Below are 26,318 nucleotides of genomic sequence, written 5' to 3'. Positions count from 1 at the left end.
TTAACATTTACAAATTGTGTAATTTAACCTCTTCTGTAATTTCGTTTTTTTTTTACATTGAAAGGTTAATTTTAAAAGAATGAGAAAATAAAAATTATTATTTTGAATTTTTTGGTGTTTCCAATTTTGTTATATTTTCGATCAAATTTAGTTGATAATTTTTTTTAATTGGTAAAAGGGTAAGAAAGAAAAATTAAATTAAATTACACAATGGGTAAATGTTAAAGGTTAAAGTTGTTATTTTACCAATTTTAAAAACCGTCATGTCATCTTTCCGTTAGTTGGTGACCAAATAAGAAAAAATCGAATAGTTGGATGACCATTTTGTAACTTTTCACAATTGGATAACAAAAAAAGAAATTTATAAATAGTTGGGTGGTTTACCTCTTTTTTTTAATGGAACATGGAACTAAAGCTTATACATGTTTGTCATAGACTCTACCATAAAAGGAAAGGCCTCATATTATTAGAGGACAACAATAGCTCGATTCGGTTTAAAAAAATCGAAAAACCGACTTAACCGAACCAACATTGGACTATTCCTACACCATGGAGCTATTAGATTGCAAGCAAATAGACGAAACAAAACGATTTGGACATTAAAAATAGCAACACCGAAAGCAAAATTGTCAATAACGGTAACGTTAATCAGAAGAGGATCACTGTTATAAGAAAGGGTAATCAGGATAACACTAATCATAACTAAAACCGGAACAGCTTTAGCACGATTGTCATCGGAAAAAAGAGAATGATGTTCAACTTAAAACATTCATATCTGCATGAAAAGTTTTCCATTCGAGATAAACGTTGCATAATGCAAATTTAGAACAGTTTCTACCGTATGTTTTTGATTATTAATCATATGGAATTTGGATATAAGCAGCATCACATACAAAAGGAATGTCAGCGTACATACCGGCAAGTGCACATCTTATGCACTCCAAAATGGTGAAGAGGTAAGCAAATGCCACGGCTGTCCAAAATTGCATCCCGAACTTACCCCAATATATTGCGAGTGGCATCCACCGGCTCACGGTCCCTATTACCTGCAAGGCAATTTCCAATAACATGCCCATCACAACATGAAATCGGAAAAAATGGGGCCATTCTTTTCTTCTCACTATCCCTAGATATGCAACAAAGAAATATGCCATTAAGAACCAGCTCGGTAAACTTCCAATGGCTCCGAGAAACGGATAGGTCAAAAACTCAAAGTCTTCTAAAAATGGGTGTAAATGATATGCTGTTTCTGCATACATCCACGTCTCGTGAAGAGGCATTAAATAAGGAAGGCACGCTAAAGTCCTCCACCACCATTTGGGTTTCTTAGTCATCGGTGGAAAACGAAAACTGTACGGGACATCCTTTGAAGCTCGAGGCACCAAATTAGATCCACGACGCCTAGGTAATGACGGTAAAGCTTGTGATAGACCACCTAGATCCCCACTCAACAATGGAGATGATGCAGCAGAAAGGCGCAAGAAAGGCACATCTACGAGATTCGACAGTTTGTACAAACGAAAAAATAAGAAAAATTGTTCGGAATTGAGGCATTTATCAATGCAAGACCACAGAATGGAAAAACCAAAAAATGTGTAAGCCATTGCATATACCTCCAGATTCACTGCTGCTTCGAAATAGAGCTGTGGTAGCCAAATGATGAGAGCATGCAAAACTAGAGCTACACGGCACAGGCTTATGAAGCCTTGAACTCACCGAAACAGACCTCAACGGAAAGGTAAAGCCATTCAGAATCATGGCAGCACTACCTGTTGAAGAGACAATGTTCGTGATTTTTTATCAGATAGGTAGAGCAAAAACGGGGAAAATGTTAAAACAGAACAAGATCAACTATCAAATCCCACTCATTCAAATGATCCAAAACATGAAGTCGTGAAAACACACCAGACTATACCACATCTAAAATTTCGTATCGGAGGATGTATCTTTGTACTAATCGAGGAATATCGGACCCCAAATCGTCACTTGCACATGAAAATTTTTTAGTAAAGACTACCAAAAAAAATCCTCTACAACTATCACAGTAAATTCCTAGTACCAATACAAGCATTAGTGTTTCTGGTTCAACATTGTTCACATTTTTTATCATTGGTTCTTAAACATATGAGGAACATGCTTACTCAAACATAACACTAATTTAAAACATATTACAAAACAAATCAAAAGAAAAAACATAACACTAATTTATTATTCAATCCCAGCAACAAAGTAAATATAATACTAAAAAAAAAGAGAAATCTTTTACATAATTAAGCAATTGAAATGAATGTTTTACACTTAAAAGCTTTCAACCCAACAATTAAAAGAAAAATCCAAATAAAATCCTCAAATTTAAAACCTAATAACCATCTTTTGAACCCAATGCTAAGCTCATTTGATAAAGAAACAAAAACCCCAAAAAAAAATCAACGAAAAATTTTGCTTAACCGGGTAGAATTACAGGAAAAGAAGTTACCTTGAATTGAAAAAAGCAACGAAGCAAAGCAGCTTGAAATGCTATAGCTAAATGGGAAGTGTTTTATGACTGCCTGCTATGGATTTTCGTCATCGTAAATTCTATCTTGTTTTTCCTGGGAAAGAAAGGGCCAACTTTTTTAGCTTTACTTGTGGCTAGGGATGGGAAAAAAACATGGGCATGGCTTTTGACCCGATCCGACCCGATAGGGTCCAGGTTTCAGGTCCAATTGGGTCTAGTTTTTCAAATAATCAGATCGGATTTTGGGAAATCCATCTCGCTCGTCTCGATATTATTATCAAAATATCTCTTTATATATAACATTAATTTAAATATGTATGATAATAAATTTAATATAAACATATGTTTTAATATAATTATACTTAGAAAACAATTAATAATATCATTAAAAGATAATTAAAAATAAAAAATATTATTATATTTTGTTTAAAATATTTAATAATTTTAATATTTATGGCATATAGGATTAGGGTGATTGGAGTCAAGGTGAATTTGAGATAAGTAAATTGATATTTAATTTCGAGTCAGGTTTGGTTGTCTTAGAGGTCTATTGAAGTGGGCAAAAAATTACCCCTACCTCGTTGCCATTTCTATTTACTGGTCACAGAAATTGACGTGGAAATTAATTAAAAAAGGATGTCAAAACTTTTTATTAGTCCTTGTACCATGCTTAAATTATGAATTTAATCATTATAGTATAGTCTAATCACTTTTGGTCTATACATTTTTTGAATTTTTAATTTTTAATTTTTAATTTTGATACAAGCGGTAGCAGTATACTCCGTAAGGTCAAATTCTACCGTTAGTCTCATACTATACATAAGTTGTAAATTTAGTCTCCATTCTTCAATTTACCACTTTAGTCATTATGCTTTTTGAATAATCCTGATTTAAAAGGTAGTTGTTAAATTCATTAACTAAAATAATAATAATAAATTGTGTGAATATTATGTGAAAATAGTAAGATGACATGGCACTACATGTATGATAATTTTGAAAACAGCAAACGTTAATAGTTACTGCTTGGGACAAAACTAAAATTTCAAAATATGCAAGAATTAAAAATGATCAAACTAGAATATAAAGACTAAATCCTTAGATTATGTGTAGTACAGGGACTAAAACTAGAATTTGACCAAATAAAAAAAGGTAAGGCTTTTGGAACAAAGTTGTGGCATGGGATTCGGATTTTAAATTGGTGTCAAATTGAAAACGCAAATACACTTTTAGGAAGAAATTAAGTTATGCTTCTGTGCTGCTCTTGTATTGTTTTTTCTTTCTACGTTTTTTTGTTTGATTTATCATAATCTTTTTCAACATCTTTTTCTTAGTTTGAGAGAACGGATTTAAAATTTCTTTATTTTTGTACATTTGATACAATACCCCCTTCACCTATAAATTCTTTTTCTTCTTGATTTCGATTCTCTAATCTAATAATTTATTTTTCATTTGGTGCTATAAGGGAGTCCTTTTTTTTCAATAATATTTTTATTAATGTTCCTAGAGGGACCAAACTAGATGACTAGTTGCAAAATGATATAAATCCGAACTACGTTAACAAACTTGATGTATTGCATTATTGTCTTGCTCTATTTCTTGATATAACAAACACAATAAAAGCAAATCAAATTATTTTCACATAAATTAAAAAATAAACATGTATTCCATTTCATTGGATATATTAATTTAACAAATTACTATTCCCAAAAAAATTATATAATTATTCTTCAATAATCCCATATTCTTTGTTTTTTCTACTATAGTCTAAAGAAATAATAAATAACTTAGAAAATTAGAGACACAATGAAGACTTATTTGTCCATTTAAATTACAAATCCAATGAAAAAAAAATGTACATAAAAACATGTTCAACACATTCCATGTGTATAATATTATATTCCTTCTGCTAACCAACTAGAATCCTAATTTGTTGATATTATTGATATGAGATTGATTTTTTCGAAAGAAGTTTGTGTAGTGTCATCTACTAGGAGCTTGTAGACCTTTCAACGAGTTGTATTATCTTTAGTGGGAACTTTGTTTATTGTCTCCTTTAAGAGTTCGAATGCCTGAAAATGGTCTATAATCAAACCATGTTGCTGCTCTATAAACCCGTCATTGACGTATCTTTAAACAAAATCTTTACTAAAGATAATATCGAACATATAACATTTTACAAATTTTTCTCGAAAAAATATAAATAATTTTGATTGCAACAAGTTTAAGGCATCATATAATATTTAATTTTGATTTTATTGTTAAGAGAGAATAAAATTTTACTTGCATTTTAAGAAACAAAACTTATTTTTTTAGTCATAAAAACATAAAAAGGGAAGATTTTAGGTTCACTTTCTTTTTTTACTTTAAAAGGCAAGAATGATGACAACAAAAATTAGTTGACACTTTATTTTTGGTATGAACTTATTAGATATCATTTATATATATATATATATATATATATCAGATTTTGATTAAATTTAAAGTCGACTCAAGTTAAATCTTTAAATGAGAAAAAAAATTCTATTAATTTTTTCATTCATGAGATTAAAACTCGAATGTATACTAATCACGTAAAAATAGAAACATCACAAATTATTATACATTTAAAATATTAAAATTGGAAAAAAATATTAAAAAAATGAATAATATATTTTAATAATATTAATGATGTTTATTTTATATTTTATTAAAAAGGGTAAATTATTGTTATGTAACACAATGCATATATTTTTTCCCTTTGACCAAATACTACATACATAATTTTCACCTTTTAAAAATTGGGAATTAGACAGAATCCCATGATTCATGTGTTCTTGAATTGCACATAAATATTCAATCACCAACCCAAAAAATAATATTTAAAAAATATAAAGAAAGATCAGCTAATTCCACTAAACGTCCCTAGATTATTGTAGGTATTCTAAATTGGACAATGAACTTTAAAATACTCTAATTAAGTCCATATCAATCAAATTCTTCCGTCAGCTTAGCCGTTGATTTAGGAATTAAATGCTTATTCAAATATGACACAAATAACTATTGTAATAACAACTTGAATATCACATAGTAAAAGAAAATACAACATCGATAAAATCAAAGAGGACTCTTTCTTATTATTTTAACCTCTCAAATCAAATTTGATGGTAAAAGTACAATGGAGGCATTTATACAATGAATCAAATTGTATTTTGCTCCCTCTACTAGAAAATAGATAAATTAGTCCTTGTACATTAAATTAAAGAGCAAAATGGTTATTCAGAATAAGGTTACATGTTTCAACAGCAAAAGTGAATGGAATTTTTAACAAAAAGAACCAATGTACTCTTTTGAGAAAAGGGGACAAACTGCAATCTGATTCCTCTTCATGATACTTTTACTACAATGCTCCACGTCTAACATTTAATGTCTAAGCTGAAAGAAGGTATTTGATATTCAAAACATAGGTTTTGAAGTTTAGAGATGAAATTAAAATGTAGAGCATAATGGAGGATGTAATTGCAATTAATCCAGAAAAAAATATATAAAACAAAGACTTTAAAAAAATATATTGAAGAAAAAGAGAGTTCGTTAGGCAAATGCCGGTAAGCGTATAGAAGCATACGCGTGGCAATAACGTGTGTGTTTGTCACTCTCACCAACTGCAAAGTACAGCTAACATTTTTAGTCTCTCTCTCACTTTTTTTTTTATTGCTTGTTTTTTAGTTTATTAATTATTTTAAAACAACCATATCCGATAGCTTTAGATGTTTCCTACCCATTTTTTTAAAAAAATAATCCTAAAATTGGTCTACTTTTACTTTTAATCCCTGTACTCTTTATACATTTTTGAATTAATCCTTTTATTTAACCCTTCTATTTTCTTTTGAATTTATTAATTGAAGTCAAATTGATAATACTTTTACAAAACTTCAGCTAAATTAAATTATGCGATAGTTTTGAAATATAAAAGTTACTCGCCTGGCCAATACTACACGTTTGTAAGGTTAAATAAGCAAATAAAAATGTTGAATCTGAAATTTAAAGGTTTTTTTCTTTTGCATCTAGGTTGTAAGATATTTCGACATTGATTTAGGGAAACAAAGTAAAAATCGATATTTTTTATTGATTTATCAACTTTCATCGTGTGAGTAATTTTTTTAAAAATGAATTGAAAAAGCATATAATAGAATTGAACGGAAGTTCTTTGATAGTAAAGTTGTTCATAAGTCAGGTGACTTGTTCAGCACAATCTGTTTGATTTAACTTGGGTTGGGGTTGGATAAAAAGTTTTGTCTATAAACAACCACAAATTTAAATATATACAAATACTAATATAAAAATGATTAGTATTTGGTACACCAACAACGCACATTTTTTATTTCACAAATAATTTTAAAAAATTGTCATATGTCTATTTTTAAAAATATATATATTTTTAATATTTTACAATAACCTTACATAACACTTGTCAAACCGTAACCCTATTACCAAATATGATTCCATATAAAAAAACATACATTTTTTAAAAAGCGGGTCTCGACTGGACTCAACCCATGTATCAAATAAACTTCAATTATTAAATAAAAAAAATAAAAGAATTAAATTCCAAAAAGTATAAACACTAAGAGCAGAATTAAACCCCTAAAAAAAGTCGCCATTTTTATGCGTTAAAAGAAGGTTTAAGGGCGGGTAATAGGTCTACCAACTGGTAGTTAGCATTTGAACTCTCTTAACTTAAGCAATGAAAAAAAAAAAAACCAGCACCCACCCTTTTGTTTTTGGTCCTCCATTTTTGCTTAAAACCAACACCCAAAAAAAGAAAATAATAAAAGACCCATCTTTATTGCCTCTTGTGTTTGTTGGTCCCTATTTTTTTTTTGTTTATTACACGTGAGATATTCTTTGTAAGAAGATTTGACAAATTAAGCAACTATTGTTGTTTGGTTTCTCAAATATTCTTCATCATCACCGTTTCTTAAAATTAAAATATTACAGTTGTTTTCATCAATTATTATTATTATTTGTTTATTTATTTATTTTGGGTATAGAATTATTTTAATAATAAATTAATAATATTTTCTTTTGGGTTGGTGTCAATGTTCCAATGATAAGGAAGAAGGGAGAGAGCTGGTTTACGTTTATGATTATATTTCTTGGGATTGTTTTTTTTTTTTTTTGTCTCCTTGTTTTCAAGCTTCTTCCTTTTTTCCAGGTATTTTCACTTTTAATCCTTCTTTGTTCTGAATCTTTAGTTTTTAAGAAGCTTTAATGGTTGATTTTAATGAAAAAAAGATGATAACTTCGAAAGTTTTTTAAGCTTGTTACGGTTCATTTGGTTGTTCTGGGTATTTGAGTAACAGTGGGTACTTAGTGATGATGGTGATGAGGGATGAAATTGAAAAAAAAGAGCAAAAAAGTTGTAAACTTTGTACTATTTTTCCCTTTTAAAATCTGGGTTTTCACTGTTCTTTAATTATGTGTTTTCCTTTCTGTTTTCCATGATTATCTGCTTGTTTTTATCTGAATTTTAGGCTTTGCTTATGCTTCTTTTTGCTTGTTTCTCTGTTTTATTGATTTTGTTTCGGCATTATTTGGTTCATGTTCGGATTTTGTGTTTATCGATAGAATTAGAGAACTTTGAAATAGCTTTGATATATATATATATATATGTTATTATGCAGCAATCATTTTGATTTCTGGGGGAAACTGGTGATGCTTTAATGGCTACTTATTATCCAAGTTTTACCAATCGGAGAGATGATTTATCGATCGAGGACGAAAAACCAGTACCTTACCGAGCTTCTTCAATGGGGGAATTCACAGAGATCTTGTCTGGTACTTCATTGATTCCGCCTTGTAGTGACTCGTTACAAACGGTGAACGGGCGGTTAAACATTACAACAAGCGTGGTGAATTGTCAATCTCAGGGACTATCTCTTAGTCTTGGATCGGAGATACCACCAGATGTTTCTTTGCCTTCGTTGCCGTGTCAATACCAGGCTTATTCTGATATATATCAGTTTCAACCGGGCTTTACGAGTACTATTTCGAACTCGAAATATCTCAAGGTGGTTCAAGAGTTGCTTAACGAAGTGATTAATGTACAACAAGCTTTGAGACAGCCCGATTTCGATAAAAACATGAGCTCTCAACTGAAATCATCCGAGTCTAACGAGTCGATTAATAACCTTTCCAAGATATCACCTACGGAACGACAAGAATTGCAGAACAAGAAGACAAGGCTCTTGTCCATGCTCGATGAGGTGCGCCTTTAATAGTGTTTTCGATGTTAATTGAACTTTGCTTGTCTCGCAAGATTGTTAATGATTGTTTTTTTGTTATATAGGTTGATAGACGATATAGGCAATATTACCATCAGATGAAAATCTTGGTGTCGTCTTTCGACTCGGCTGCTGGTTGTGGGGCGGCTAAACCGTACACTTCACTTGCCCTGCAAACAATTTCCCGACATTTCCGTTGTTTACGTGATGCAATCAGCAACCAAATTCAATTGACACAAAGAAGTCTCGGAGAGCACGATAATTCATTGAACAATCAAGGATCGGTAATACCGCGTCTACGTTATGTTGATCATCAGCTTAGACAACAACGAGCTCTTCAACAATTCGGTGTGATGCGAAACGCTTGGAGGCCTCAACGAGGACTTCCTGAAAGCTCTGTTTCTGTCCTGCGCGCTTGGCTTTTTGAGCATTTTCTCCATCCGTACGTGCTCAGATCGTTATTTTCATGTTAATACTGAGACTTTCTGTTTTGTTAACCCTTTCCGAGTTTGTTTTTTTGGCCAGGTATCCAAAGGATTCGGAGAAAATAATGCTTGCAAAGCAGACAGGTCTGACCCGAAACCAGGTATGGAGACGAAAAATGCAATTATCTGACCCGTAAATCATTAGTAGCTAACAGTTTGTGTGGATCAGGTTGCAAACTGGTTCATTAATGCTCGGGTGCGTCTTTGGAAACCAATGATTGAAGAGATGTACAAAGAAGAGTTTGGTGAAATGGACTCGAACTTCAAATCTTCTTTGGAAAATGCAGCCAAAGCAACTGGTGAGAATTCTTCGGCATCCAAGGATAGAGGCGAAGAGTTGCACGAGAATATTACATCCAAAGTTGCTTGTGCTGATAATATCCAACCAGGACAAGTTCAATACCCGAAACCGGATCATATCCCCGATGTAGAACCGAACAGGCCAACCGCAAGATCAATGTACCAAAACATTGCTAACCCTTATCCCAACACTGTAATCCCATCCAACCAACATGGTCACGGTACCCTTATGACCGGTGATACCATGTATGACTTAACAGAATTGAACGGTTTTGCGGTTGGCAATCAAGTTTCACTTGCACTCGGTTTACGGAATCATGAAAACAAAGTATTTACCATGTCCGGATCAACTAACCACAAGGTGGATTCGTCGGTAGGATCAGAGACGGTGGATTTCCGTTTCGTGGAACCAGGAAATCAACAAGACAGGTTTGGAAATTCTCATATATTGCATGATTTTGTAGTCTGATGAAGAACTTTCGCCTCGAGCGAGCTTTCCGGGTGGGGGACACACGATACGATGACAAACCGAAGCATTGTCATGTGTTTCATTTTCGATCGAAGCATTGTCATGATAGAATATAGATATGGGTATATGATATACTCATCTGTAACATACAAATATATTGTTGTAGCAGGTATATATATACATATATTGTAAAGATATGGCAAGAAAAAAAATTGATATATATAGCTTCTGTATGAATAAAGATTCTTTGTATAAGTGTATTCTCATTTGTGATATTGATGTATGCTATTTTTGGAAATACATATGATTAGAAGTAAAACTGAATTTCGGAAAATCACGTATATTACCAACCCTTAATTACGCTCGCTGATTCCACTAGAAAAATCACGTATATTGCTAACTAACACAATAATCTTATCATCTTTGATCTAATTTAAAAAATATAATTAATCCAAACCTAAATTCGATTCAATTTAATTCCTATTAAATTAAACTCATTCATTCCGAAACTACCCACAATTGACAGGTTGACATGAATGTTGCTAATGAACTCAATGCCATGCAGCTAAAATTAATGCATGAATTAGACTATGCAGGCTTTAAAGTTTAACCTTTGAAGTTGTGAGAGAACGTTTGTGGGGTGACAACTTAAAGAATGATGTCAAAGGAAGTGGCAATCATTTCACAAAAAACATCCAAGAGGACCACCCAAAACATCAACATCTGTCTTTTATAATTGCAGGTTTTATAGTTTGAGATTAGTCGTACTCGTGATTCGAGTGAATGCAAGTAAACCCCTTTTAATAACCACAATTTCACTAAAAAATGTGTACTTTCGTTTCTTCCAATCATTTGTTGGCACAAAAGATTTCATCATAGTTAAAATGTAATTTTATCTTTAGTGATATTTTTATATTAAAAATTAGATTGTATTTTTTCTTTCTATTAAAAAATTAAATAAATTAATCTTTGTATGTTGTTAATATACAAAATTAATTTTTAACAAAAGAATTAATTTACTCTTAATTTAATATACATTAATTAATTTATCTATTTTTTAATAAAAAGAAAAAGTGTAATTTAATTTAAAAAATAGGTATCTTGTACTATTTTCAACCTCGTCCCCCTTTTCTCTGACAGCAAAAGAATCCCATTTATACATACATATATATATATATTTTCCCTGCAAGTCCTTGAAAGATTGCGTGCTTTTCACTGTCATTTCAACATCCCAATGCATGACTTACGACAGCAAAAAAAAAGCTGAAAATTTGATGCCTTATGGTTGTTGTTTTATAATCAGGGATGAAGTTTGGGGGACCATTCTTTTCCTCCATTGTCATCTTCTTCACTTCTTCACAGCCAATAACATACATACATGCATACATACATATTTCTCATTTCAGTTTTGTCACATGGAGTAGTCGACTCAGTGAGTCATTGTCATCTGATACTGTAATAAAAGTGTTCATCATTCTTCTTTTTTTCCTCACCGGCTAGTTTTCTTGATTTTCTCTTAACAATGGTGTCCCGGGATTCGACTCCGAATCGAACTAGTCGTATGTTACACCATTTTGATGCTTATAACACTGAGATTAGCCACACAAGACACCTGATGGACCTTCTCGGAGCACCTAACGACTCGTACCGTCACCACAGAACTCAAACTCTCACGTTATCACTCGGCTTTTGCATGCTCGGTTCATCGTTTCATGGGGCAGAAGATACAAGTGATGACTACCCTTTTATAGGCCATCCAACTACGTATGTTATAGGGAACTCGAGGTACCTAATACCAGCTCAATCCCTCTTAAACGAACTCGTCAATGTCGGATTCAAAAATATCGACGAAACGCCAAAGCTTTCCTCCGAATTCTTCAGAAGCAAGATAGTACCATCGCCCGATGAACACGAACTTCACATCACACTTACGAAGCTAATTGGATTACTTGAGGAGGTAACAACTAAACCAATTACCAACTTACCATGATTTTCTTTTTATTCAAACTCGATTCTAACATCGATTATCGGTTCATTTACAGGTCGAAACCCAATACGAGAAATATAACAACCAAATGGAACAAGTGGTTTCGTTATTCGAATCGATTGTTGGTGTAGGAGCAGCAAGGTGTTACACTGCTTTGACATTGCAAGCCATGTGTAGACATTTTGGCAAGCTTAGAGATACCATCTTGACTCGAATAAATCGCACTAGAACGAATGTTCGGCACGATTTGTCGAGAATAAACCGAGGGTTGTCGCGGATGAGCTTGTTTGATAGAGGTTTTAGGCATAGTAACACATTGTGTGTTCAAAGACAAGTATGGAGACCTGTTAGAGGATTGCCTCAAACCTCTGTTGCAATACTTCGGTCTTGGCTATTCCAGCACTTCCTTCACCCGTAAGTGGATTTTTGTTTACTCAATCAATTCATTTTTCCATCCCGATTTTGATCCGAATTCAAAAACTCTATTAGATTAAGTTTAAGCTAAGCTTGATCTAACTCCATTTGCTGTGAAGGATTAAATTATTGCTTTGGTCTCTCTAGTATGCTCAAATTTGAGATTTAATTTTATAGTTTAGTTTTCGGCTAAATACTATGGAAGCCTTTATACTAAGAGTCAAATTACATTTTGACTCGTTTACCCAAAAACGATAAATTTGTCCCTGTATGTTAGATTAAAGAGTAAATTGATCATTTCTATTACAAATTTCACCCATTTCTACTATTAAAAGCTGACATACAATGAACAATTTTTAACAGTAAAAATAGATGAAATTTTTAACAGAAGGATCACTTTACTCATTAATCTAATATATAGGAACTAATTTGTCCATTTTTTAGTTGGAGGAGCAAAATGCAATTCGACTCCTAATACAAAGACCTCCAGAATAATTTTATCTTAATTTTGGCATAAATTTCTCTTTCTATTTTGACAACACTATTAGTTAGCCTGACTATTAAAAACACCGAGCTAGGTTTTTCTTAAAACTATCCTTTTCAACTTAAAAAAAAATAAAAAATTCATGATAGTATTGTAAGTTGAAAAAAGTCATTGTTACCTATTTGAATTGATTTAATATCAAATTTGAGCATAATAGACGACGGCCATAAAATTCAAAGGGGTAGGAAGTCATCTGTGAAGACGAAGCTAAGGAGCAGACAAGGGCCTTGACCCCCTGTCAAATGGAAAAAAATAATTTATAGTCCCCCTTAAGTACTGAATTTTCATTCTAAGCTTTTTAGTCATTTAAATAAATTGGAAAATTGCAATTTTAGCCCCTTTTAAAAATAAAAAATATAATTTAATCTTTTTTAATTTTTATCGTTGGCCCCTCAAAATTTTAAAGCAAGGTAGCTAGTACCACACTAATGGATGTAGCGTTTTTCTACTAGAATTGATATATATATATATAGGTATCAACATGTTCTGGCATATTGTTTCGGATTTATAACTTTTTAAAGAATATTTAGTGTAGGTATATTTTAATATTTAAAAATATTAAATAAATATTAAATATAAAATATTTATCAATTATACAAAATAGTCATTTGATGTTTTCACTAGTGCGAAAAGGGTCTTTTTGATGTTTTGTTTTAGCACTAGAACGATGCTCACCGACTGGAATGGTTGGAACCGATGCGGAACTGACCAACACGTTTTAAAGTTTTATCTTGTCTCCCCATTGACAAAATTTCTGGTTTCATCCGTGGTGATTTAGGCCCTTCAAATAGTAAATTTGCTTACTAAATCTATTAAAAAAATATAAAATTATAAATTAATATAATAAAATTACTTTTTTGACAGAATTTATAAATTATAACCTTGAAAGTATAATTAGACTGATTATAAAATATCAACAGTCTAAACTATCCAACCCAAGTCAATTTAAACTCGAATTAATCTGAATCAAAATGACTCGAATAAATAATCAAAATTAATTCAAACCCGTAATGAAACTATCGAAAAGTTTAAGCCTCAAACTCCAAAACAACTGCAAATACCCTAAACCTCAAATAACTTGATTAAGATTAATCATTACCTAAACCAATTTTGTTGTTTGGTGTTTTAACAGGTATCCAACAGACTCTGAGAAGCTAACGTTGTCATCACAAACAGGGTTGACCAAGAACCAAGTATTAATTCTTTTATAATCTTATTTAAACTTTACCCACAAATTTATCAATTTGTTTAAGCTTCAATTGATGTTGTTGTTAATTTCAGGTATCGAATTGGTTTATAAATGCTCGAGTTCGGCTATGGAAACCAATGATTGAAGAAATATACGAAAAGGAGCTTGCAGATTCTCCACAACACGTCTCTCATGATATTCTTATTGAGGGTTGATTCGAGCAGTGGGAAAAAAAATTCTGTTCTTTCTCATGATATGATTTGAGACTTAATTTTTGTTGAGGAATCGACTCTTTCGAGAGAAATTTTTAAAGTGTCGTCTATCGGATATTCAACCAATCCCTAAACAATCGAAAGTATTATCCCTTAATGGGGGTTTTATCTCCTGTACTGTGTCAAGAGTCAATGTTCCATGAGCAGTTGTCTAGTGGGCCTGATTCAAAGAGTTGAAGCATCTCTGTTAGTAGACTTGCAAGACTCAAGGTCTAAGGGAGAGGTGTTAGTATAGGACGTATAATAATCTAAAACTGAGTTAGACGTACAGAGAGTTGAACCACTAATTTGAGGCATATAAGTCACTTATCTGCAATCGCGATATCATTTGAGTTAAGTGTCTTCTAGGCCTTAGGTTGATGTTCGAGTCCTCTTATATGCAAGTAAGCTTTAATTATTACACATCGTGTACTAACATATCTTTTTAAGTTTTGTAAGTACACAAAATCAATGCACTCCCAACTTTGCGGCAAATATTTATTAAAAGTTTTCAAGCTTACTAAATCCAAATATTTAACGAATTCAAATATCTAATAAATAATTTAATTAATTATTAGATTACGACATAGCCATGATGTAGGTAAAAAAATTATGTAATAAACATATTTATTAAAAATTTATATTTGGTTGAAATAATAATTTTAAATGTTTAAAATGTATTGTGTCACTTGTTCAAATATCATTACGATTGTATTTGTATTGATTTTATATCAAAAAATAAACGACAAAACACTTGTATAATAACATAGCTTAAATAATACTTGGTTGACTCGTGAGAACTCAATTAAGGGTTTATTATAAGTATAAATAATAATGATTCAAATAGTAATACTCGAATTCAATATAATTTTAGAATCAAAACATATTTGTGAATTCAGATTTCATAAAAAAAAACATAATGATAAATAAATCCATTAACATTTACATTTTTTGTCAATTTGAACCTTATTCTTTTTTAAAGCTAAATTTGACCCCGACCTTTAAAAAAAATTAAATATGACTATCAACTTTTAAAGAAATTGGATTGTTGTTTTTTTAACAAAAATATTAACTAAAATGTTAAATTTTTTAAATATTGCAACCTCCATGACAACCCAAGTATAATTCATGCTTTTTTTTAATGTTTTAAAATTTTAATTTATTTTTTAATACTTTTATAAATTTTAAATTATTTGTTGACTATAACATATAAGACAAATAATGTCGTGTTAGTATGAAGTACACGTGGATTGTTATGAGAGTTGCCACACCGCCACTAAAAGATTAATATTTTAGTCAAAATTTTCGTTAAGAGAAAAAAAAATTAACTCCTTTTAAGAGGTTAATAGTCAAATTTAACTAAAAAAGGCATAATGATCAAATTGATAAAAACGTAAAAGTTAAGAGCTAAATTTATTATTATGCTTAAAAAAAAGTACAAAAGTAGAACAAATGGGCTTGTTGAAGGGCCATGTTGGGCTTTTAGGCCTAGTATTCAAATGCAAACTATTATTTGGATGGGCATTCGTTAAACTCAAAATTCTCGGAGGGATAAATCCTTATACTCTCTACTCAGTTAAGTGATAATGCTGCTCCGACGACTGCCTTCCACCGCTGTTTCCCTCGCAACCGCCGCTCTATCCCGGCGTTACACTTCTTACTTGTTCTCCTCTCAGCGACGCCTTCAATCCTTCAATTCCATCTCCTTTTACCCTACAATTAGCTTGCTTTCCTTTTGCTCGTCCTCCGAAATATCACCGGAATTTACCGACTTAATCGCCGATCAGTCCTCCAAACGCGTAAAAATTCCACTCCTTTTGACTTTTTATTTTAATATTGCTTTTCAAATTTATTTGGATTAATGTTTAATTCAGTTTTGGTTTCTTATAGGGACCTCTCAAACCTGGACTGTATCTCGTCGGAACACCTATTGGAAACCTTGAAGATATAACTTTACGGTAATTTATTTCTATTCTTTTAGTTTATTTTTATTATATATATATATGTATATTCCTGTGGATCTTGACCTGATGTAGGGGCGTAAATGAGATACATTGTGCTAGCAAGCTCGAGTTTGACTAAAAAAATCTTAAACTTGATTAGATAATTATCGAGCTGAGCTCAAGTTTGAGCTATCAATACAGCCGAATTTGAACTTAGTAATACTTCGCTCGAACTGTTTGCGAGTTATTGAGCTTAATTATTGAGCCAAGCTCGAGGTTGAATATGTACGAGCTTCTTGAATATAAAAATTAGTGAATGAGCTTAATCGGGCTCAAGACAGCTTGATTATATCTCGAGCTGAACTCAAGCTTAAAAATAAATGTTCGATCAAGCTTGAGCCGAGAATAGAGCTCCGAATTTCTAGTCAAGCTCCCTAGTATTTGGGATCGGCTCAGCTCGAGTACAATCTCTAACTTGAAATCGAAGACTGGAGCCAATCAATCTGAACTCAAACCCGAACCTGTCTAACATGAAGTCAAATGATTTGAACAAGTAACTCGAAAATACTAGAGCTTGAACTGAGCAAAACTTAAAATGATTCGAAGTTGTTGTTATCTGAACCAAAAATTTGAACCAGCCATAATCTAAAACGGCTCAAACTTAAAATTGATACAAAGACTTAAAAATTTTAAAACTCCAATCAATCTGAGCCAGATTGATCGATCCAAAATCAGATCGATCCAAAATCAACTTGACCCATCAAATCGATTAGCCTATAACTATCATGTTATTGGTGATTTCATCAATGCAGTGCTCTACGGGTGTTGAAATCAGCTGATGTCATACTATCGGAGGACACGCGACATTCTGGGAAGTTACTTCACTATTACAACATCAAAACACCTCTTGTAAGTGAGATCGAGCCAATTTTTTCCTTGATCAGTTTGGTCCCTTTTGTTACGTCTTTCAACAATTCTGATTGTGTGGGTTTTAGAATTTCAGCTAAGTTACCACAAATATAATGAATCTCAAAGAGAACACACAGTTTTAAAGAGGTTAAAGCAAGGGGAGATTGTAGCCTTGATCAGCGATGCTGGAATGCCTGGCATTAGTGATCCTGGTACGGAACTGGTTAGTTTTTGCATCCCTGTTGGCTGAATTCTATAGAATGCTTGGTCTTTGATTAAGAATGCAACTATTGATGTTTGGTATCGTTGTTTAGGCAAAGATATGTGTGGATGAAAACATTCCTGTGATTCCAATTCCTGGACCATCTGCCTTCTTAACTGCTCTTTCTGCCTCTGGGTTGTCCACTGATGAATTCACATTTGGTAACTCATTTGTAAATTATTGTGGTTGAACATGCTTCTTCTGCAAATTCTTGTAAAGTTAAGACTCTTATATGTCATATAATGTTGCAGTTGGATTTCTTCCGAAACATGCTGGTTCACGGAAGGAGAGGTTGGTTGCTTCTGCAAGTGAAACAACAACGCAAATCTTCTATGTTCCTCCTCACAAACTTGGCCAGTTTCTTGAAGAAAGTTCCCTGATTTTTGGTGACTCAAGGTAAACAATATGTCTTCATTACTTCATGAACTGTGATCAATTTACTATCAAATGGTGAGAATCATAGGAAAGGGATGAACATGCAAGTCAGTCTAGGTGAAGGGATTCAGTACAAAATATGGAATGTACGTTTTATCGTGGCGGAGAAATCCTCTTTTTTGGGTGGATCTTTGTTTTTGGAAGCCTATGAATCTGTTTATCTTCATTCCTCAAAAACATATATAGGAAGTCTTCAGAGGGGAAAGAACACATGATGGCCCCAATTATGTAAAGCTTGTTAGTTAACTTGCTGTAATATTGAGGTAACCTATTATCAGATTAATAGCTGAAACCTCTAATATCAAATAGGAATCTGTATCAGCGGTTCTCTAGGCAATCGGGTTAGAGGGTGAAGAAATCTGGTTTATTGTCATCTTTTAAGTGCATGAGCCTCTGCTTGCGGGGTTGAAATTATGTGCTTTTTCCTTGCTTCAGTTAGCTTTCTGTCGTTTGATACTTATATGAAATCTTAGTTGTATTTGTCAAATCTTAGGGCTTACAGTGACAGTTTATTTGACCTCGTTACAGACAATGTGTCATAGCTCGGGAACTAACAAAAATTCACGAAGAGGTTTGTCTGTATTTATTTTTCTCATTATGCATTTGTACGCTACTTCGTATTTTTACCTACCATGTGTATGATAACATAGCTTCTTTTTTTTCTTTTCGTCATTTCAATAACTAAATTATCAATGTTTATAACTTCAATAAGTAATATCATGTTCTGTTTTCATATTTCTGATAAAAAAACCAGTAGCAAAGACCAATGCCTTGAATGATTTGTTCTAAATCTATTAGCCAGTTTGTCCTCGTTTTATTTTGTGGAATTTTCTTTATGTGATCATTTAGTAACGAAAATGATTAATTCCGGCAGTTCTGGCGGGGCACTCTAGGGACAGCAAAGGAAGCCTTCTCAACTCGCCAGCCAAAGGGAGAAATTACCCTCTTGATTGAGGGCAATTCAAATTCCAGCGTGGAAACTCCGTCAGAGAGTCAGTTAGAAAATGACCTGAGAGAATTGATCTCCAATGGCCATAGTCTTTCTTCGGCATGCTTCATTTCACCATCTTCACATTTGATCAAATTTATACCTTGCATCCATCGGTTCTGTATTATAAAAATAATTGAATATGATGTACATTTCAGGCAGTCAAATTGGTGGCCGAAGGAACATCGATGAAAAAGAAAACAATATATTCACTCGCCTTGAGAAAATTCGTGAAGAAAACCAAAGCAGACGATTCAGATTAATATCAAGCATGCTTGTGACATTATATCCTCACTGCTTCTAACTCATACTGGTAAGATTAAAATTGTAAGAGTTCGATACCTCGAATGTACTAAAGTTAAGAACAAAACTTACCCCTTTTGACATCTTGCCTTAACAGGGGATATCCAGTGCTAGGTTATTCTCCCTTTCACCCTCATTTTCGGATGTCGAGGGTCGCCATGGTAAGCCCCAAAGTTAAAAACAAAGTAGTTTACAACCCTCGTAATTTACATGTCGAGGTGCATGCTAGTTTACATGGGCATGCCATATCAATGTTAAAGCAGTAATTCATAGATTTAGTACTATTAGTTTGCCCAAGTTTAATTGGCATGTCGCTGATTTCATCTCTGGAATTTACCATTCATCTGAATTTACCAGTTCACTTATGGTAATTGCCATTTCTTGTTTCTATTTTCATGTCATAATGGTACTTAAGGTATTATATTTATATTTTTTTTCTCGCGATTTGTTATTATATCTTATTTGAAATTATCATTGAAATTGTTAGGTGGATCCCCAAAATTTTTCACCAATTGCTTAGGTTTATGTATGATACCAGCTCAAATATACATGTACTTTTACCTTCAAGTAAAAGTATCATAGAGATTTCTGTACTAAGAGGCGGATTGTATTTTACTTTAGATCAAAGAGCAAACTCATTCTTCTATTACAAATTTAATCTATTTCTGCTGTTAAAAATTGATTCTTGTACGTCAGCATGAGTTACACGTGGTATGTCACATGTCACTGTTTGATTATTTCGTCAGCCACGCCAGTTTTTAGCAGTACAAAATGATGAAATTTTAATTTACTCTTTGGTGTAATGTATAGAGATTAATTTGTCCACTTTAATTTTTCTGTTTTTTTTGTGGTGAACTATGACCGTGTCACAATGTAACATTTCTTTTTTGTTGAGTATAAGACAACCTACTATAGCCAAGCTGGGGAAGTAGGCAAGCAGCTAGCGGCCTTGGCCTCTTTGAATAAATAGGTAAATTTTTTTAGCCCCTCAAATTTAAAAATTCAATTTAAATTTTTATGGCATTTGGTTAAAAGGGAAATTACAATTGTATTCCCTTCAAAATTAATAATTCATTTTGGTATCTTTTAACCCAAAATTTTTAGATTTGGCCCAATTTCATTTTGGCCCTTCCTATACAAAAATTTTGGCTTCCTTTTAATCTTATAACATTTTTAGCTAGTATACTAACAAAGCCTTTAAACAGCTATTAGACTATATTTTAATTAAATAAGCCTCTAACTCATGATAAGTACTTTGACAAAATTCTAATAGACATTAACAACTCAAGGAAGGAAGTGAATAAAGCTCTAGTTTCACTTATTTTTGGTACTAACATCTCGTTTAAATGGTAAAGTAAGCCTTACATATTATATTCAATGAAAGTACCTGTTGATGATAATTTTTGGCATTATTGACTTATAGAGTCACTTATATTAGGAGTTAAATTGTATTTGATCTATTTTGTTAAAAAATAAATAAGTTAATTTTTTGCATATTAGATCAAAGAGTACTCTTATCTTGTTTGCTAAAAATTGGTCTTTATACAACTGAATAAGGACTAATTTACTTTTTTTTATCTTATATATAAAAATTAATTTTATTTATTTTTTAAAGTAAAAAAAATAAAATATAATTTGACTTATCATACAATGACATTTAAGATACTTGTCATTGAAAGGACAGTTAATGAAGAAAAAATTGTTCAACAAAACATTATAATCTTTACATTATTGTTGGCAATCTAAAATTCTTGTCGGTAGTATAAGTTAAACCAATCCCAAATAAATGTCTCTTTCAAGTCATGTCTTATTTATTACCGGTGCTTGGAAAGTATTTTTGTTTTTATTTGTATTTTTTTTCCTGCGATGTTTCCAATCCCTAAGTGTCCCCAGCAGGAAAATCATGGGATAACACAAAACAAAGATTCTTGAAGATCTTACTACTCTTTAGTCTGTATCATATGTAAAACCATTAAAAACTGCATCTTTTTTTACAGCTGATTTTAGTTTTGTGAATATAACAAACAACATTTGAAAAGCTTTATCTTCTTTAGAGAATTGATTTGATTGGATGAGATGTAATGTGATTAATAAATATTTTACTTTGTTTATGCCATTTTGTATTTACATAAAGAACTAGTGGTATTTTCCTAAGTCAGTACGTTAAAAATCTATTGGTTCTCTAGCTTTTTGTTTAATTGGTATCGGTGTGTCCATCACCATGAAGCCATCTTGGAAGAGGAAAGAAAGGTGGGACTGAAAATGTTTTGACCCGAGGCCAAAATGTGCCTCGGGTCAAATTTCATTTTCATTCGTTGAAACCAATCCCATTTACTGCCGTAATGCTCTTTCCACTCTGATTGTGTTTTGTAATGAGGTAAATACTGCTTCACCTTGATCCCATCCTCATCACAAAATTTGAGAATCAGACGGTTCTGATTTGTCAGGTACTTCAAACTCTGCGTCTCCTCACCATTATCCAACGCCGATCTCAAAAACGCCACTAGGTAAAACACATCCTCATCCGGTGTCACCACCGAGCTCTTATCATCCCATCTATACCACATCACAAAAACAACAACACTACATCAACTTAACATTCAGCATATTTCAAAATTGATTTAAAATGACTCCACCCAGCTTAGTGGTTATAGTAGCTATGTTTGTGGAACAAATTTAGTAACAAGACAAGGATAGTTACCATCATGGGACCTTAAGACATGATCTCCTGACAGACCAGAATCTTCCCACTTGGATGATCATTACCAGTCAACAAAAAGAGCTAAAAGGGTGTGCTTTTATCAAAATCCTAGCTGGCCTTTTTTCATCACTAAAAAACATTCAAATCCCTTGGCTTTGGGGATAGGAGCATTTGCATGTTGCTCCCCACGTGCTATGGGTCATGTCCTTGTGCCAGGACCACCAATAAATGGTCTAATTGCAGTTTTAGTCCCTTTCACTATTTTAAAATTTGACATGTTTTTAGTAGGCCTAAATTGATAACACCATTAGTTGACGTGAAACTTTATTACTAACCAAAGGTGTTATTTTAATTGAACTTACTAATAGTAGAGGAATCAAATTAAGAATTGAATTCTATATTCCAACACAATTGGGGACTAAAACCAAATTAAACCTTCTATTGAAAGCGAAAACTCAATGCCAACGTAAAATTAACCTACGGTTGCCAGACATGGACAATACTTTTTTTGACCTTAAATGCAAATATGCATTTTTTTCCTTACATGGCATAGAGGTACCAAAAAAAAAAAACCCTCGCTTGAAAGCTCGAAAACAATGGAAATTTTATTGCCGACACTCTAATTAGCAAATATCATGCATGTATGATGATGTCATTATATAATTTCATAGACATCATTCATTACATGTTATATTATATTAATATAATTAACTAAGTTTATCCATTAGTGAAACATGTAAAAATCATGTTATAAATATATAAAAAGGTGACACCAACATCTTTCATGATGTGCATATGGTGGCTATAAGGGACCATGATGGAAAATGATGTTAAATATTTGCATGTTTCATGCATGGGAATGCTTTTAGTGTGTAATAAACACAACATCATTTGCCACTCAAGATAAAACTCAACGATAAAAGTATTATAAAAACCTTTGTATTAAGTGTCAAATTGTATTTTGTAAGTTTTATTAAAAAAAAGACAAGTTAATCCTTATATGTTAAATTAAAGAGTAAACTAATCATTTCTATAAAAAATTTCATCCATGTTTACAGTTAAAAATGGTGTGACTGATAGAACAACCAAATAGTTATACATGGTGTGCCACGTATATCTCATTATAATGTATAGTGACTAGTTTTTAACAGTAAAAATTGATGAAATTTTTAATAGAATGACCAATTTATTTTTTAATCTAATGTATAATGATTAATTTACTATTTTTTTGAATAAAGAGAATAAAATAATTTTACTCCTAATATAAACACCTTCATAATACTTTTACCGTGAACCAAAAAAATTACACAAGTCTAAATTTAAGAAACTTACTTGTTTTTGTTCATTGGGTAGATTAGAATAGGCCCACTAGTTTTATTTCCCAAAATGCCCTTGAAGACCCCTCGATCAAAATCGGCAATCTTTGATTTAGGGACGAAAAGGTTCAACCATGGATGTGGAACCTCCCACATACCCTTAGACCGGAGCTTTAACTCGGCTTTGTGAACCCGGTCTAAGAAATCCACATATGGTAAATCAGTTGTGAACACTGATGTGGGTATAAAATTTAATTTCTTCAACAAAGCCTCAATTTCCTGCATTTAAAATAATAAAAAAAGATATTTTAGTTGTGTAGGAGAATAATGTGGTAAGTGGTCCCTAAATGTTATAAACTAAAGGTTAAAATATTACTTAATTTTTTATACTTTTCAAAAATTTTAAATTTAGTCTCTATACTTTTTAGATATCAAGATTAAAGTCTAACTGTTAACATTATTAAATTGGTCGGAGTGATATTTTGAAATAAAATAAATCGATAGTCATGTAATTAAAAAAATGACATTGTAATAAATTTTATATCTAATAAAAAAATTAATTGTATTAATTGTTGAACCTGAATTTTAAAATCTAAAAAATAAAGAGACTAAACGTAAAATTTTCAGAACATACAAAAACTTATAACATATTTTAGCCTCAATTAAAATCATATTATGATAACAATGTATTAAATATTAACCCTACCTGATCGATGGTCTCGGCCGTAGATTCGTGGTAGTTTTTGGTAATTTCCAAGCAATACAAAACGCCGCCATTGTTGTTGGAACCAAGGGATGAAATTTTGACAGGGTTTCGAGGTGAAAAAAAGGACGATCTCCAATTATTGATGAGACCTTCGTCTACAATAACGAAACCTTCGACATAGTCGAATTTTTGGTTACCATGTAATGATATTAGATACTCTTGGTCCTTGGTAAAAGCTGAAAAATTGGAATATAGGACCCTTATCCACCTCACCTACAAATATTGTAAATACAATTAAAAAAAATGTGTTTGGATAGCAATCGCATGTGTTTGAAAAAAAGGTAAAAAAGCATGTTTTCTATTATCTTGTTTCATATAGAATTATGATTAGGTTTAATCTCAAAAGCTTATTTTTTATCGGATGGAGCTTTAATCACTGTTACAACAAGTCTTGGCAAACCCCATTTTCAAACAAGTGAAAAAGGTACTTTTTAATCTTATTTCATACAGTCCCATGATTCTATAGGAAATTGTAAAAGTTTGGGGTTTCACTTACGTTTAATAACCCCAAACCCCATTTTTTTTATAGAATTTAAACTCGTGTTATCGTTATAGAGAAGGATAAATCTAGGCAACCCATTTTAAACCAAGTTCATATAAATAATGATAATATATATAAAGAGATCATGGACAATATTATATACCCTTTGTGGAGCTGGTTCAAGAGAAATTCTAGCTCTTGTGATAATCCCAAATTGTCCTAAACCACCAAGAACAGCATGAAACAACTCCGGGTTTTGTTCCTTTGAGCATGTCATAAGCTCACCTTTCCCTGTTTCACCACAAATACATACACGTGGGTGAAAACATGCTCGAACTCATGCAATAGTACCAACTGAGCTATGAACAAGAAACAAGGGATAAAGGGCATGCAAAGTTAAAAGAGCTGATGAACCAACCTGTAACAACGTCAAGCTCATGGACATTGCTAATTTGTGGACCATGATGAAAAGCTTGGCCACTAATACCAGCATTTGACAAAGTCCCACCAACGGAAAGGTACAAGTAATCGGTCCATGATTTAGGTGCCAATCCATACTCAAGGCAACTCTTCAACACATCAATCCAAAGCTCCCCACCCCACACATCCACATACATATCATCACCCCACACACTCGGTTTACCACTGGACCTAACCCCACTCATCTGAACCACCACCCCGGTTCCAGTCTGAGCTTGCCCGTTGATCGAATGCCCGTGTCCCCTAGCCGACACAGTAAACCCGTGACTCGATTCGTACGCTGCTTTAACGAGCTGAGCCACGTCTTCAGCCGAAGAAGGACGTAAGACCGCAAGCGGTTCAACTTTAGTCATCAACCCAAAATCCACAGAAGCTGACTCAACGTCGACGGGGTCGACGGTGAGACCTAAACGGAGAAGCTCCGTGGGTTCAAGGGTTAATCCCACAGTAACAATTAATCTACAAATTGCAAAGGTTAAAAGAAGCTTTGTAGCCATTATCCAAAAAATGAAACAATGCTTCCTCTTGTTTGGTTTGTGTGAATATATATAGAGAGAAAGTGAAAAAAAAGGAACAAAATCTTTTGGTGGCAGTGTTAACGTAAGATAGGATAAAACTTTAAAGATTTTATTTATTCTTTTTCCTCCCAACAATCAATACAACATGCAAAAGCACAGATTCTTTGTTCTTTTTCACGTTGGGAAATGGGTTTAAAATTAGTGGGTTGAAACCAAAACAATGGATTTTCAAAGCTGGTGTTGTTGGTAATGGTGGTGTTGCTCTTTTTGGTGTCATACAGGTTCTAAATTTATAGGTCAAAAGGGTGGCCATGAGGGGGGTAGGAGAGTCACGTGCGAGGAGAGGAGGACGCATGTGTGAGAGAAGGAGGAGGAAACCACCGTTCTCCTCCCTGTCTTGCAATTTACATACGGTGGTGGGGTCATGTTTTGGATACGGAGGATCTACATAGGGTCCCAGGCTGCGGATGGATTCACGTGGGTGCTGCTGCCCTACTCGGCTGCCTTACACACGGTGCTTTTTCATCTAATTACAAACTCTCGAAGTTAACTTGGGTTTTAAAATTTTTACTTTATATTGTTTTTCGTCAATTTAAATTATTTATTAAGTTAATTCATGTTTATATTACTTTTTATTTGAATTATTTGGAGTTTGGATTCAAGTCATTTCGAGTTTAAGTTATTTTAAATTTATCAGTTTGATTTTTTGAGTCAGAGTTCAAATTATTTTGTATTCGAGTCATTTTTAATTTTAGATTATATATCTTTACAATTAAATTAAATTGAGTCGAATTAATCACCTAAATTTTTTAATACAAGT

General features: G+C 32.6%; 5 protein-coding genes across 16 annotated transcripts; 3 read left to right on the top strand and 2 right to left on the bottom strand.

The window, feature by feature from the left end:
* Nucleotides 1–749: 749 nt before the first annotated feature.
* LOC107957693 (protein TIC 20-I, chloroplastic) lies at nucleotides 750–2,759 on the bottom strand. The gene is made up of 3 exons (XM_016893245.2): nucleotides 2,477–2,759; nucleotides 1,614–1,769; nucleotides 750–1,492 (listed from the first exon to the last, which is right to left on the bottom strand). Exons 2-3 carry the CDS (start codon nucleotides 1,756–1,758, stop codon nucleotides 855–857), a joined length of 783 nt encoding a protein of 260 aa, XP_016748734.1. The 5' UTR covers nucleotides 1,759–1,769; nucleotides 2,477–2,759; the 3' UTR covers nucleotides 750–854.
* Nucleotides 2,760–7,160: 4,401 nt separating this feature from the next.
* On the top strand, nucleotides 7,161–10,271 carry LOC107957692 (BEL1-like homeodomain protein 7). The gene is made up of 5 exons (XM_016893243.2): nucleotides 7,161–7,688; nucleotides 8,158–8,739; nucleotides 8,823–9,199; nucleotides 9,283–9,343; nucleotides 9,412–10,271. The coding sequence occupies exons 2-5, from the start codon at nucleotides 8,197–8,199 to the stop codon at nucleotides 10,009–10,011; spliced, it is 1,581 nt and encodes a 526-aa protein (XP_016748732.1). The 5' UTR covers nucleotides 7,161–7,688; nucleotides 8,158–8,196; the 3' UTR covers nucleotides 10,012–10,271.
* A 1,094-nt stretch (nucleotides 10,272–11,365) lies between these two features.
* LOC107957691 (BEL1-like homeodomain protein 11) lies at nucleotides 11,366–14,790 on the top strand. Its single transcript, XM_016893242.2, has 4 exons — nucleotides 11,366–11,968; nucleotides 12,054–12,412; nucleotides 14,089–14,149; nucleotides 14,238–14,790. Exons 1-4 carry the CDS (start codon nucleotides 11,534–11,536, stop codon nucleotides 14,358–14,360), a joined length of 978 nt encoding a protein of 325 aa, XP_016748731.2. The 5' UTR covers nucleotides 11,366–11,533; the 3' UTR covers nucleotides 14,361–14,790.
* Nucleotides 14,791–15,904: 1,114 nt separating this feature from the next.
* Nucleotides 15,905–21,408, top strand: LOC107957689 (ribosomal RNA small subunit methyltransferase I). Of its 12 annotated transcripts, none has more exons than XR_005928211.1 (12): nucleotides 15,929–16,195; nucleotides 16,287–16,354; nucleotides 17,152–17,248; nucleotides 17,343–17,471; nucleotides 17,563–17,671; nucleotides 17,762–17,906; nucleotides 18,474–18,516; nucleotides 18,820–18,937; nucleotides 19,092–19,246; nucleotides 19,334–19,397; nucleotides 20,138–20,206; nucleotides 21,133–21,408. XR_005928211.1 is itself a non-coding variant. In XM_016893239.2 (10 exons), exons 1-9 carry the CDS (start codon nucleotides 15,983–15,985, stop codon nucleotides 19,235–19,237), a joined length of 1,068 nt encoding a protein of 355 aa, XP_016748728.1. In that variant the 5' UTR covers nucleotides 15,929–15,982; the 3' UTR covers nucleotides 19,238–19,246; nucleotides 19,334–19,675. The 12 variants fall into 12 exon arrangements, 1 of the variants encoding a protein (XP_016748728.1); XR_005928209.1 differs by having other exon boundaries at nucleotides 18,820–18,993; XR_005928204.1 differs by having other exon boundaries at nucleotides 18,820–19,246.
* On the bottom strand, nucleotides 21,321–25,866 carry LOC107957688 (cytokinin dehydrogenase 5). Its single transcript, XM_016893235.2, has 5 exons — nucleotides 24,919–25,866; nucleotides 24,664–24,791; nucleotides 23,960–24,232; nucleotides 23,270–23,532; nucleotides 21,321–21,792 (listed from the first exon to the last, which is right to left on the bottom strand). The coding sequence occupies exons 1-5, from the start codon at nucleotides 25,475–25,477 to the stop codon at nucleotides 21,453–21,455; spliced, it is 1,563 nt and encodes a 520-aa protein (XP_016748724.1). The 5' UTR covers nucleotides 25,478–25,866; the 3' UTR covers nucleotides 21,321–21,452.
* Between the last annotated feature and the right edge of the window lie 452 nt (nucleotides 25,867–26,318).

This window comes from Gossypium hirsutum, chromosome A06, assembly GCF_007990345.1.
Source record: "Gossypium hirsutum isolate 1008001.06 chromosome A06, Gossypium_hirsutum_v2.1, whole genome shotgun sequence".
Taxonomy (NCBI): domain Eukaryota; kingdom Viridiplantae; phylum Streptophyta; class Magnoliopsida; order Malvales; family Malvaceae; genus Gossypium; species Gossypium hirsutum.
The sequence above is the reverse complement of the archived record's forward strand: the minus strand, read 5'-3'. Positions and strand labels throughout refer to the sequence as shown.